At 37.3% G+C, this 14,762-nt stretch overlaps 2 protein-coding genes across 3 annotated transcripts in view; one reads left to right on the forward strand and one right to left on the reverse strand.

Moving 5' to 3' along the window:
- pdcl3 (phosducin-like 3) overlaps positions 1-721 on the forward strand; it is a 3,064-nt gene extending 2,343 nt beyond the window's left edge. Inside the window, exon 6 of the mRNA XM_083903222.1 lies at positions 343-721. Within this exon, the coding sequence (XP_083759348.1) occupies positions 343-491 (149 nt within the window). The 3' untranslated portion in view covers positions 492-721. The remainder of the gene's footprint in view (positions 1-342) is intronic.
- A 44-nt stretch (positions 722-765) lies between these two features.
- nms (neuromedin S) lies at positions 766-3,853 on the reverse strand. 2 transcript variants are annotated; one of them, XM_083903224.1, is made up of 7 exons: positions 3,709-3,853; positions 2,683-2,729; positions 2,026-2,085; positions 1,867-1,893; positions 1,730-1,783; positions 1,228-1,293; positions 766-1,039 (listed from the first exon to the last, which is right to left on the reverse strand). In XM_083903224.1, the coding sequence occupies exons 1-7, from the start codon at positions 3,779-3,781 to the stop codon at positions 1,034-1,036; spliced, it is 333 nt and encodes a 110-aa protein (XP_083759350.1). In that variant the 5' UTR covers positions 3,782-3,853; the 3' UTR covers positions 766-1,033. The 2 variants fall into 2 exon arrangements, with proteins under 2 accessions (XP_083759350.1, XP_083759349.1); XM_083903223.1 differs by having other exon boundaries at positions 766-1,042.
- Positions 3,854-14,762: the final 10,909 nt, after the last annotated feature.

Raw genomic sequence — 14,762 nt, forward strand, 5'->3', positions numbered from 1 at the left:
TTGAGAAAATCATTTTTTTTTTACATCACAGCTCATTGATCCATGGAGCCAACGTTGATCCATTGTTGCCTCCATTAGCAAGTTTAACTGCGTTGTTTCGTCACTTCGGTGTTTGAAACGCGTCGTTTGGGTCTACCGCAGCGGCACATAGTGACCACACGGGGCAGCAGTGGACGCAGCATCTGCTGTGTCCCTGTGAGCTTAAAAACGCTGATTTTCTCTACGGGGTTTGGTGCAGGATGTGGGAAAAAACTTCAGATTTCAGCAGATTTATTTTATTCTTCTGATAAAGTTGTCGTGGACTTAAATAAACTGAAGTATATTTCTGTCTCTGCGTTTCAGAGCTGGAGTGGCGGTTATCGGAATCCGGAGCGGTGAAAACGGACCTGGAGGAAAATCCTCGCAAGCAGATCGAAGACAAGATGATGTCGTCCATCAGGTCTTCGCTCCCGACGCGGAAAGACAGTGACTCTGAGGACGAGGACGATTAGGACAAACACACAGTTTCATGTTGTTGGCGTGCAGGGACGAGTCCTGCTGCTCAAGGGAACCAGGACAGAGTCGGCGCTGATGAAGCCTCTATGAGAACCACACGTGGAAAGCATCACAGACAAACGTCTAGTTGTTTTTTTATTATTATGTCGTCACAAAAATGTCCGTTTTCCATCCAAACGTGTTCAAAGTAAATTAAATATGAGTTCAGCCTCTTTGCCACAACCATCTTTATTTTCTCTGTTTTTGTTTTTTGCTATAAAGGATTCACACACAAGAACTTATTTGGAGTGTTTCTGTTTGAGTTTGACACGTTTTTTTGTCTTCTTTTGTGCTTGAGAACTTGTTCACGTCGCAGAAATATATATTTATATGTATGTACAAATACCTTTTTAACATCTATACAGTAATAATAATCGTAATAATTTAATTTCTCTGGACAAAAAAGTCTGTTCGTCGGTCGTGTTTGAGCTGCTCCTCTTCCTCTGTTTCGGTTCTTCAAGTTCTTCTTTTTTACAACAGCGCCCCCTTCTGGCAGCCATCAGATCTTCTGTAAACAGAGTAAAGTTGAGTCAATTTCTTTTCTTTTAATTCTGTTTCACATGTTCATGAGAAAATACTCTTCAGTTTAAAAGCATACGACTAAAAAGTCAAAGGTTTATGAGTGAATTTGATGCTTTTAAACGCGCCGTTTAACTAAATTTTGAATCTAATGGATGCGTTTGTTTTACTCACCAGGAGCAGAACTTTTCTCCTCTGGGAAAGTTTGGGTGAAAGTCGCATCAGAGGATGAACGTGAGACTGGGAGAGAAAAGTCACAGGTAAGTCTGATTTTTAACAAAATATGGGGGTTACGCAATAGCGGCATCAACGTTTCCATGACGACTGACCGGAAAAAGACGTGTGGCGTCATGTTTACGTGACTCCTGGTTGTTAAAACAAGTCTCTAAAGTAACGCTAAACTTTAAAAACAAAGGCACACATACGCAGTACACAGGTACGCTGGTTAGGCTAACGCTAACGGTGCCAAAGGAGCTAACGGAGCTAACTGGTAAACGATGCCTGGACTCCGGCGTCACGGCACGTAACCATGACATCACACGTGTCTTTTTTCCCGGTCAGTCGTCATGGAAATGCGTCATGCGCTAACATGCGTTAAGCTAGTGCCCAGCACTAGTTTTTGTTGGATTTGAATTGACAGAATTAATTTCCACGATAAACACGTCGTCGTTCTCACCTCTTGTTGAACGGCTCCGAGAGAATCTCGTGCTTTGGAATAATGAAACAGAAACTGAGGAAGAAGAAGAAATTCATAAATGAGTCCATTAGCTGAAAATAGAAGATAATCCATTTTTAAAGAAAAGGAAAACTCACTCTTTTGAAAACATTCTGCTCTTTTTCCTGCAAATGAAAAACAAAGAAGAAAATACTGTCTTACGTCACGTTATATTCTTCAAATTCAAAACTAAACGTGACGTGAAAGTGAATTTTGTGCCGTTTTCTTTGACTAAAATTAGTTAAAAAAAACGTAACCTGGTCGTGGTCCGTCCACTCCACGTCACTGAAGTCATCGCTGCGTGCGGCGCGGAGAACCTGCAGAAAATGAAACCAACGTTATATTATAGCGATGTTTATCATTTTCGTTCGTCTTCTGATGCTTAAATGGCGTGAAAATTAAGCTTTTATTGCAAAATGAGTGCATTTTAAACCAAAATCGCGGCGTAAATCGCGACGGCGGCTAATCTGCGCGCAACGTAGCGACGGCGCTAATGAACGGCTAATACGATTTAGCTTTAACTGGTAATTATTTCAAACACAGACTCGTACGGTCGATCTAAAGTAAAATGTTGGTCAAATTCAGCAAAATATAATAATAATTTGGTGGCGGGACCCAAAAAAAAGTCTCTCGCGACCCATCTGTGGGTCACGACCCAGTGTTTGGGAACCTCGTAAAGTAAAGTAAAGAACAAGTAAAAACTAAAAAGAAAGTGATTCTGTTTTTGTTAATATTGATGATGATGATGATGAAGGAGACGTTGGTTCACCGCTGAATTAGAGACAGACATGACATATGAATAATTAATCACTATCGACGTCCTCTGGCTGCCTCTGTCTTTATCGTCTTTAAACATTATTATTATTATTATTATTATTATCATTATTATTCTGATGATAAAGATGGTTAAATACCTTTCTTAACAATAATCCGTCTTCCCACTCCTCGTAAGGACCAGCGTCTGAACAGAGATTAACACACAGACGTGGGATTAAATCACACTTTTCTGCTCTTCAGCACAAACACAGAGGAAAAACGTAAGAAAATCATCATTAAATTAAAAACATGAGCACGTTCAGCAGATTTCAGACCATAATGTTTATGTTTAAAGGGAAACTTTTCATTAAAACACATTAATAAACAGATATTGAGTCAATGTGAATGAATAAATAATCACATCAGTAAATAACGGTCAAATATAGAAGAAGTACACTGATTTTACTCTGTTTAATCATTCATTTATAGTTTATATATATATACATATATAAGTCTAAAGATAATTAATTAAACAAATAATTATTTAATGGCAAATAAGAACAAAAAACAATGCAATAAAAACTATATAAACCACTAAAACTGTTATTTTCTACACAATCTCAGTGTGAAATTAAGATTTTTTAAAAATCAAAATGTTAATTTCACAAAGATTAATGTTCTGATTTGATGTTTTTAAGACTGAGTTTATGCATTATTTTTATTTAGAGGAAATACAGTTGATAGAGAACAACATAATTAATGTTTATATAAGTTCATTATAATTAAACTTTAATATTAAAGTTACAGATTTGCTATCATTTAACCTGCTTGATTGTTTTATTTCTTCTTTCTATTCTATCTTTTTATTATTATAGTTTTCTACTATAGAAAACACTGTTTTCAAAAGTATTATACATATAGAAAATATGATTATTTAAAAAACATGATCATATATCAGCAAACACATGTTTATGCAATAAGACAATATTGACTCTAGAATACGCACTAAACTGTGACAAAAACGAGACAAATATCATATAAACATGACAATTATCACAATATCAACAAAGAAATATCAGCTTTGACGAAAAAGCCGACCCTGAAATAATGATCGGTTTTAATAACAAAGGTAATAAAAAGGATCAAAACATCAATAAATAAATAAATAACAGTGAATCACTGACCTGTTTTGCTTCCACATCCCATAAACCAGAGTAAACACAGGAGGGAAAGTTGTCGCACACTCGGAAAACTCATGTCTCTGTGAGGAAAAATGAGGAAAAACGAGGAAAAACGAGGAAAAACACTCCTCTGCTCCGTGTCTCTGTGTCGCTCTGCTGTTCGGCGGAGTTCGGCTCTGTTCGGCTCTGTTCGGCTCTGTTCGGCTTGGGGTGGGGGGGTTTTCCGTCGCGGTTGTTCTCGCGCTGTGAACTCTGAGGAAGAGTCCGCAGCTGTTTAAAGGCGCACGGCTCTGCACGCGCTCTGCACGCGCGCACACTGACTGACGCACAGGTGACCAATCACAGCCACGCGTGACTGACACACACACACGCAAACTTGTTTTCCTCACTTAGTGAGGACACCTCATAGACATAATGCGTTCCCTAACCCTTTAGCTCAACCTTAACTATCACAACTAAGTGACTTATCTTAACCCTTAACTTAACCCGGACAAAAACCTTAATCTAAGCCTGATCCTAAAACCAGGTCTTAACCCTGAAAAAGACATTTAAAGTTGTGAGTAAATACAAGTATACACATTCTTGTTCAGCGTCCTTAATGAGGACACGCAAAGATATTTTTTTGTATATATATATATATACATATACATATATGTGTGTATATATGTATATATATATATATACATATACATATATGTGTGTATATATGTATGTGTATGTGTATATGTATGTATATATATGCAGTGTACGTATATATATATGTATATATATATGTGTACGTATATATATATGTATGTGTATGTATGTGTATATATGTATATGTATGTGTACGTATATATATATGTATGTGTATGTATGTGTACGTATATATATATATGTATGTATATATGTATGTGTACGTATATATATATGTATATGTATGTATGTGTATATATGTATATGTATGTATGTGTATATATGTATATGTATGTGTATATATGTATATGTATATGTGTGTATATGTATGTGTACGTATATATATATATATATATATGTAAGTATGTGTATATATGTTTATCCATATGTGTGTATATGTGTATATGCATGTATATATGTATGTGTACGTATATATATATATATGTATATATGTATATGTGTGTATATATGTATATGTATATATGTGTGTATATGTGCATATATATGTATGTGTGTGTATATATATATATATATATATATATATATATGTGTATATGTATTAAAACACACACACAGTTTTCTGGTAATCCCTGTGGATTGGGAATAAGAGGCTGCACCTGCTGATGTCAGATTTTTAAATGTCTGATGATGCTGATGTGACTGTAATCTGAGCTTTGAAAGGAAACGGATGATGAACAACATACAACATTTACCGTGTATGTGTGTGTGTGTGTGTGTGTGTGTGTGTGTGTGATGACTCGTCACTGTTTATCTCTGACGTCTTTTTAGTTTGCCGTGTTATAAAGTTGTTATCCCACTCACTCTCCCACACCAAACCCCATTAAGAAAATCAATGTTTTTAGCTCCACAGAGACACAGGAGCTGCTGGTTGTGTTGCTGCCTCGTGTGGTCACTCTGTGTCACTTTCGGTTCATCTGGTGTAGATTTTAGTGAATAAAACCTATTTTGGACAGATTTTACTGTTATTTATCCCCCGTTTATGAATAAATGTAAGAGTCACAGGACAAAACAACTGTGAGTGCGACATTTGAGCCAAATACAAAATAATGTTTTATTAAAGTGACTGAAGTCGTGGCCTGATGTGACTTCTGTGTGTGTGTGTGTGTGTGTGTGTGTTGTCCAGGGATTAACTGTTACGATCCGGTAATCTGGAGTCACAGTTGCTGCTCACATGAAAAACACCAACACCTTCGTTTTAAAAACAAAATCCGACAAAAACCGTGTCATTTGTATAACGTTTGGTCATAAAACACGTGCACGTAAACCAGTGTTTTGTATATATTTTTTACTGTTTAAATTAACAATTTCTATTTAACTGCATCAAAGTCACACGTTCTGTGGATCATTTATGCTTGTGCGTGGTCACATTTCGCGCTAAGCTCGCATTTGTGAAGAACGCGAAGAAGTGTCACGTTTGAAATCAGCCGTGTTTGAGTGATTGTTGTGTTGTCATAAACTCAAACGCTGTTGACTCTCGAGTCTCTGCCGCACCATGATTACGCCGCGAGGACTCGTCATCGTCTTCTTCTACTCATTTTCTTATTTTAATAAAAGATCAAAACGGGGGGTTAAATGGACCCCAAAATTAAAAATGGCCGACTTCCCGTTGACTTGAGGCCATGGTTACGGTTGACTTTTTTGTTCGTCTCGGTCTATAACATCTTCCCACCAAGTTTCGGGAAATTCGGTGGAACTCGATGTACGACGAAGTTATAGGGCACTTCCTGTTTCGTGGCGAATTGTCAAAATTTCGGCAAAACGCCAACGGTTGCTGTTGCCACGTCGTTTTTGAATCTGCAAAATCTTCCGACAACTTTTCACCGTCAGTACAAATTGGTGCGGTTTTTGTTTTTATGTTGGTACGACAAACGCAAGCTCGGACGTCTTTGTTTATTTACGAAGGGTCCAAAATTCAAAATGGCCGACTTCCTGTTGAGTTGAGGCCATGTTTAAGATCGACTTTTTTGTTCGTCACTGTCTACAACATCTTCCCACCAAGTTTCGCGGAATACGGTGGAACGAATTTGTGGCTCGGGCCTAAATGAATGGCCACTAGGGGGCGACTCTATTGAAAGAACTCTTCTCGTTTTAATGGACAAATCTGGACTTTTTTCATCGTTTATGCTCAAAAACTGAGCTGTATTTGGATTATTTCTGTGGGATTTTTTTCACAGTGCAGTCGCCTGTGAAGTTTTCCGGATTAATACATGAAAATGGGGCAATTTACACACACACACGCACGCACACACACACACACACACACACACACACACACACAAATAAAGAGGTGCTAAGTGAGCTAATTCTCAGTGCGGTCGTTAGGCTGCCGTCGCGTCGCTAACTGGATGTGAAGCAGTCATGCGTTTGTCTATCGACCTGTTGAGATTTAGGCCGTTTAATGAGGAGCAGCGCCCCCCTCAGGCCGTCGTTAACGAGGTTTAACTAATTAATTGTGTCGTGGTGAGTCAGCTACGGGGTGTGGGTTGTGCGACGGTTAAAGAGAAGAGATGAAGCTTCTGACGTTCATTTGTGTTGATTTGTGACCACTGACATCGCGGTTGTCACTCAGTGACTAATGAAGCTCTCAGGTTCACCGCTCGCTAACACGTGGGCGAGTGTTAGCGGCGACGTGTTTCATTAAGTCGTGCGGAGGCGCTCGTAGATTTCACGCTGTCACAGAGACTCGGGTTCACACCGCAGACCTTTAATGTCTGAGCTGGCCGAGGTTTGACAGATTATTAATTATTTAACGAAAAAAAACCAAGGACATTTGTTCAGAAACTCTTTGATCTTTTCATGGTTCTGACGTCACTTTTATTAGCATTTAGCATTTTTAGACTAGAAAGCAAAGTTTGTCACAGCACTTGGCAAATCCGACTTCCGACTACAACTGTTCCATTAGCGTCCGACGTAAAAAAAAGCAAATGAACGCAAACTACGAAGCCGTTGTTAGCAATACCCGTTCGATAACGACACTCCCGCGTAGCAAGGCGCAAATAAGACAAATGTGTAATTAAACGTAAAAAAGTAGCCGCGTGTTTTGCGAGCGGCAGCCATCATAGGAATCTATGTCCGGGGGTTTTTGAGGTTTCTACAACTTTCTGAGATGGAAATCCAACTTGCAACGAGGAAATTCCAACTTCCGACTACAACTGGAATGCACCCTTGACGTCTTTGGTCATTGATTCCGTGTAGCTTACAATTTTTTATCCCACATTCTTGTGGGAGTAGCCTTCAACTGTCCATTAGCATCCGACGTATGTGCCCATGGTCGTAAAAAACAAATGAATGCAAACTCAGACTCGCCGTTGTTAGCAATACCGGTCGATAACAACATGCTAGCGTATCTTAGGAATCTATGTCGGGGTTTTTTTGAGGTTAGCTTCAACTTTCCACGATGTAAATCCAACTTGTAACTCGGAATTCCGACTACAACTGGAAGGCATCCTTGATGTCTTTGGAAGTTTGATTCTGCGTAGCTAACTGGCTTTTTCCACATTCTTGAGGGAGTAGCCTTCACTTGCAGTGACGCATCGCAAAAATGGTCCATTAGCGTCCAACGTATGTATTCGTGGTCGTAAAAAAACAAATGAATGCGAGCACGGACTAGCCGTTGTTAGCAAAAATGGTCGATAACAACACTCTAGCATATCTTAGGAATCTATGTCGGGGTTTTTTTGAGGTTAGCTCCAACTTTCTGCGATGGAAATCCAACTTGGAAATTCCGACTTCCGACTACAACTGGAATGCACCCTTGACATATTTGGCCGTTTGATTCCACGTAGCTAACGGGGGAGTAGCCTTCACCTGCAGTGACACAGTGACGTCAGCGCCTCGCGTGCGACGCGTTCCTCAACAGAAACGGTCCATTAGCGTCCGACGTAATTCCCCGCGGTCGTGTTTACGCGGCTCGTCGTACGCGGCGCTTCCTCCGGGATGCACTCGTCGGCAATAGAGCATGATGGGAAAGTGTCACGCAGCCTTTTTGGACTGATTGGTTTGTTGTAGCAGCTGCTTCACAGCGGCCGCGGCGCGCTGGAGTGTCGCTGATTGCCCCGCGCTCTCGCTTGCACGCGTACGCCCAAGTGTCGGCGTTTGATTGCATGTGATTGTGCGAACACACAAACAAACAAACAAACACAACGGCGGCGGCGTTTCTCTGACTGAATACAGATGAGTCGTCTGCTGCTGTGCTCAAATTCCTGAGGTGATTTCACCGTTTGAGAGGATGTGAAGAGACGCAGACGCCACTTTGTGATTGTTGTACTTTAGTCTGCGCTGACACTGAGCTCAGCTGTTTCTGAAATACTATCAAATACTACCAGCTGTGTATTAAAGCTGCGGTACGTAACGCACCGTTGTCATTTTATGCCTTGCATTTTAAAACGTATACTCATAAATCTTAATTTAAAGGTTGGGAAAAATTATTCAAATTTCTCCAGGGACCCAAAAATAATCTCCGGTGACCCATCTGTGGGTCCCCGACCCAGAGTTTGGGACCCGTTTGTTAAAATTGTGAATGACAATCATTAAAAACACCTGCGTTGCCGTTCGAAAAAAGCTTCAATCGACAGAAAACACAAGTTTGTTTTTATTTTCTGACGCTGCACCAAACCCCATAAGAGAGTTTCGGCATCTGAAACGCATCGTTCAGATTTACCTCAGTGACACAAACTGACCACACGAGGCGCCAGTTGACTAGCGACTCCTGTGTCCCCGTGAGCTAAAAAACGCTGGTTTTCTCAATGGGATTTGGTGCGGGCGAGCGAGCATTTTAGCTAAACTTCAGTTTTGAGTCACAAAATGACCGTCTAATGGCAACAAATGGATTTTTTTAAAGATGATTTGTTGTGTTTTATGTTCTTATTGTAAAGCACGAGTTGTTTTTAGAGAAATAAAGTGGACTTTTGAGGCTTTTACGTGGAGATGGACGTCGTAAACATCGAAAGAGAAGTTCTTCGCGGGTCCAAAATCTCTGTAACACAATAATGAAGCGCGTAGTTCGGACACTTTTTTTTTTTATCGAATCGTCTCAGTCCAGTGTTTGTTAAAATTAAACGTACGTATTTTTGAAAACTGTGTCATAAACTAAAACATTGTGTCACGGTTTATATGTTTTAAAGTTGTTAAATGTGTGCGATCGTCTGTGGGAGCGAGCGCTTATTCTTCAGAGTTGACTTTTAGCAGGAAAAACACTATGTGTGTGTGTGTGTGTGTGTGTGATGAGGGCGTTCGTCACGTCGGTGGCATTAACGTCGCTGTGTCGCGGCGCGGCCTCTTATTAAGGCCATAACTCAGCAGACTCCGCCTCCTTGGTCGCGGTCGATGGAGCCGTGAAAGTGTCGCTCGGTGATTTGTGATCAAATTACACTTTGTGTTTGTTTTGTTGTTGTTTTTATTTCTTTACCGTGAGAGAGAGTTTCACCGCTGACTGAAGAGGTTACTTTGTTACTTTGTCGCCACCGGTTTTACAATGTGGATTTTCCTCAGCTCAGCTATGGAGGACCAAACCTGACGGAATAATAAATAAATAAATACGGGAATGAATGAATAAATAAATACAGGAATAAATAAATAAATAAATAAATTCTTTACATGTATTTCTACGTTTCTGCTCACCTACATGTATATATTTATGTATTTATTTACTTATTTATGCATTTATTCCAGTATTTATTTATTTATTATTACGTCAAGTTTCTTCCACCATTCTTGTCATAATTTTGTTGATTTTTTTTTATTTATTTTTTTTTAATTACAAATATTTTTTATCTAAAAATTATTTAAAGATGTAACAGGAAGCTGTAATGAATTCCTTTCAAATTAAGAGACGAAAATATTGTTTATAAAAAAATAAATTAAAAAAAACTTTATTTACTTTATCCATTGTGTATATTTACTTACTGGTAATATTGTTTGTTAAGTTATAATAGCAATAATTGCGATTAAACAAAAGAAACATTTTATACTATATTTATTTTAAATATATTTTATTTATTATGTATAAATGTGACTTCAAATAATATCATTTCTTTTTATGGCTTTGTTGTTGTGGTTGTTGTTGTTGTTGTGGTGCATGAAAAGAAAACGTCTCTGATTTCAGCTTCAAAACACCACAATCACCACAACACAACATGAATAATTAATAACAACATATTACACACAATGGTTTTATCCCATTAGTATCATTTAAAACCCCCAAATATATTTATATATATATATATACACACACATGTATATGTATACTTTCACTTCTATGACGCCCTGATCACTAAGTGCACCTTTAATTGTCAGAGGTGACACACACACACACACACACACACACACACACACACACACACACACACACACACACACACACACACACACACACACACACACACACACACACACAGTGACTAATTTACTCATGCACTTTTCCCAGAATGAACGTGGATCAATAACTGACCAAACCCACGTTTAGTCACAACAATAATAATAATAGTGAGTCGTCACCACTTTGATTGACAGCTGGTGAATATAAATATAATTAACTACAAAAGCTTTTTCAAGTGTAAAAAAATAAAAAAATACCCACTGTTTCTTCTGTATGTATGTATGTGTAATAATACTACTACTACTACTACTAATAAATGTCCTGTGCTTTCCATATAATCCACATGATCTTACACTGACACCTGGTGGCTGCTTTAAGTCATTACAGGAAGAAGAGTTTATTGGCCAATATCAACAGTGACTTAGTTTTGCTAAATTATAAAAGTAGACGAGTTAAATTATTACTGTTGTTCTTATAATAATAATAATAATAATAATAATGATAATAATAATGAATCAGGTGACCGACAACAATCTGAAGGTTAGATCAGTTTTATAGACAAATGTAAAGAGGAGATTATTATTATTAATATAATATATGCGGGAAAAAAATACAATAATCTCTGACTTTGCAGTTAAAATGAACTAATAATTGTATTTAAAAGCTAAATAATCGTTTAATATATAACATTGAGCTGTGGTCAGAGGACATGGCCACCAGAGGGAGCCCTAAACACATTCTAATGACTCAATCTCAATCAGATTATTTCACAATCTGGTATTCTTCATTTAAATTTCTCAATGAGATTATTTTAATATATTTTTATTTACATTATTCTAAAATAATGTATGTTAAAATTATATGAATCTGTTTAATCTGGATTATGTTTTTAATCTGTGTTGTTATTTCTCACGTGTCGCATAAAAACCATGATTTCATCGTTTGTGTGAAAATACAGCGTTTTAACATCAACTTCAATTATTTAAGAATGTTGTCGAGCAGGAAACTGAATGTGTGCGTTTAAGTGTGTTTTTGTGTGTGTGTTTTAATGTGGGTGTCACAGGTTACCGTGGCAACCGTCTCCCTCTGCATGTGTGCAGGAGTCGAGTTCACGTGTTCCAGCTGAGCAGCTCATTATGATCATCTGCTGCTGCTGCTGGACCACAGGTGACACTGTGTGTGTGTGTGTGTGTGTGTGTGTGTGTGTGTGTGTGTGTGTGTGTGTGTGGGTGCGTGCGCAGGTGTGTGTGCATGTGTGTGTGTGTGTGTGCAAGTGTGTGTGTGCCTTTGTGGGGACCAAAAAAAATGGGGGAATTTTGAGTAGGTTTTGAAATTTTATGTAGATTTTTGAAATTTTACATAAATATTGGAATTTTACGTAGATTTTTGAAATTTTAAGTAGATTTTTGAATATGAAGTCGATTTTGAATTTTTACGTAGATTTTTGAAATTTTACGTAAATATTGGAATTTGAAGTAGATTTTTTTTTTAAATTTTATGTAGATATTGGAATTTTAAGTAGATTTTTGAATATTAAGTAGATTTTTGAATATTAAGTAGATTTTGAATTTTTACATAGATTTTTCATATTATGTATATGTTGAAATTTCACATATATTAGGGAATTTTAAGTAGATTTTTAAATTTTAAGTAGATTTTTTAAATTTGAAGTAGATTTTTTAAATTTTAAGTACATTTTCAAAATATAAGTACTATTTCAAAATATATGTACATTTTGAAACTATAAGTACATTTCGGAATTTTACACCGTGACGTCATCAGAGGACATTGACAGTGACTTTAATTTCATGGAGACTAACTCTAACCTTACCCTCAACCCTTATCTTGACCCTTGCCCTAAATAACCCTTAAACATTCAACATGTCATCACTTTAAAACAGGGGTCTCAAACCCGTGGCCCATGGCCCACATGCAGCCCCCGAGTGGAACCCCCTATAATCCAGTTTAAGGTGTTTAAGAAGAAATAAATGTAAAGTCAAAGCGATGTCCTCGGACGTCACAGGAACCAGACTGTGTGTGTGTGTGTGTGTTTTGTGAATGGCACTGCAGACACGTGCTGTGATGATGATGATGATGATGATGATGAGGAGGAGGAGGAGGAGGAGGAGGAACACTGTGCTCTTTGGCTGCAGACGACGACGACAGAGTTTCAGTTATACAACGTTTGAGCTCAGTGATATCAGTGTCTGAGGAGGGGGAGGAGTCAGGAGGAGCAGGGGGAGGGGTCAGGAGGAGCAGGGGGAGGAGTCAGGGATTAATATGGACATATAATCACAGTTGGGAATAAATTAAGTCTTTTATTAATTTTATTTATTGAGATCAGGAACTAAACTCTTATTATATGATAAGATTATTTTTGTTATTATATTATTTGTCATAAAAATAAAAACGTGGTTGTTTATTTATAGACGAGTGCTGAATAAATAACCGTGTTGTACATAAAGGTCACAGTCTGTAATTATCTCCTCAATCACATGACGGCACATTTGTTCTTTCTACAATAATGACTTCCTTTTACATCAGCAGTTGGAAGTCGGATCAAAGTCGATCGTGTTCCAGTTCTGAAGTCCGAACTGTATCTCACGCTAGCCATTGTTAGTTTTGTTAGGAAAATTTGAAATTTTTAAGAAAATTTTGAAAATTTTAAAAAATACGAAATGTTGAGAAAAATACGAAATTTTAAGAAAAATTCAAAATTTTAAGAAAAATTCAAAATTTTAAGAAAAATTCAAAATTTTAAGAAAAATTCAAAATTTTAAGAAAAATTCAAAATTTTAAGAAAAATTCAAAATTTTAAGAAAAAATCAAAATTTTAAGAAAAAATTGAAAATGTTATTTTTTTTGAAATTTTTAGAAAATTTTGAAATTTTAAGAAAATTTTGAAATTTTAAGAAAATTGTGATATTTTAAGAAAATTGTGATATTTTAAGAAAATTTTGAAATTTTAATTTTTTTTTGAAATTGTAAGAAAATTTTGAAATTTTAAGAAAATTTTGAAATTTTAAGAAAATTTTGAAATTTTAAGAAAATTTTGAAATTTTAAGAAAATTTTGAAATTTTAAGAAAATTTTGAAATTTTTATTATATTCAATTACAACACTCTCCACCAGAACACAATAACGGTACTTAATTTAATTAGTGAAAAAAGCATATGCTGTGTGAATGAATGATGTCACGGTTGCCACGGCGACCGTTCTAAATATGGAGACGCTGGTTTATCACTGCGTTCATCATTATTCTGATCACAGCTCAGACGACCGGATGAGTCACAGCAGTTTGAGGGATTATAATCCAGCAGAACAATCTCAGGTACAGGTGTGCAGCTGGATTAGCACAGGGATTAAGAGCAAGTGACAAAGCAGTCGTGACGTCACTTGATGAGAATCTGAAAACTCCAAATTCAAATCTCTGATCTAAGATTAAATAAATAAATAAAAAATCAGCCTGAATATTTGTTTTTCTCCCGAAAATGTGAGCATGGAAAATCATGTGAGGGAAAAAGAACTCACTGTGGTTTTGATCATCAGTTTCAGTCGGGAACAGAAACAGGACGACAACATGAAGAAGGTCATGAGTCCAGACTCTGTTCACTCTGAATTCACCAACCATAAAATAAGGCAAATTCACATTGATTTAATTGTGTGTGTGTGTGTGTGTGTGTGTGTGTGTGTGTGTGCGCGCGCACGCACATGCATGAGTGGTGTCAGGAGAAAGGAAAGGCTAGGCTATAAGATAAATGTGCTGATAATGTGTCACACTGTGATATGAGCTGCACATGCGGACAGGCACATGTGTCACACACACACACACACACACACACACACACACACACACACACACACACACACACACACACAGACACACACACACACACACACACAGAGGACTCCTTATGTATAACATTATGAAAGACACGGGATTGACCCACATTTCAAAAACTTACATCACGTTTGAAACTTAAATGTAAGGATGTGTGTGTGTGTGTGTGTGTGTACACATGAGGTGACATGGGTGAATCATGGTG

This window comes from Microchirus variegatus, assembly GCF_963457635.1.
Source record: "Microchirus variegatus genome assembly, chromosome: 16".
Taxonomy (NCBI): domain Eukaryota; kingdom Metazoa; phylum Chordata; class Actinopteri; order Pleuronectiformes; family Soleidae; genus Microchirus; species Microchirus variegatus.

Bases quoted from the DNA above. Each gene is read 5' to 3' on its own strand.
- nms (XM_083903223.1), bottom strand. From the start codon at position 3,781: ATGAGTTTTCCGAGTGTGCGACAACTTTCCCTCCTGTGTTTACTCTGG. The intron at 2,086-2,682 runs GTATTTAACCAT...CATTTTCTGCAG, and splicing joins ACGGATTATTGTTAAGAAAG to GTTCTCCGCGCCGCACGCAG. The intron at 1,294-1,729 runs GTGAGAACGACG...TTTCTCTCCCAG, and splicing joins TCGGAGCCGTTCAACAAGAG to TCTCACGTTCATCCTCTGAT.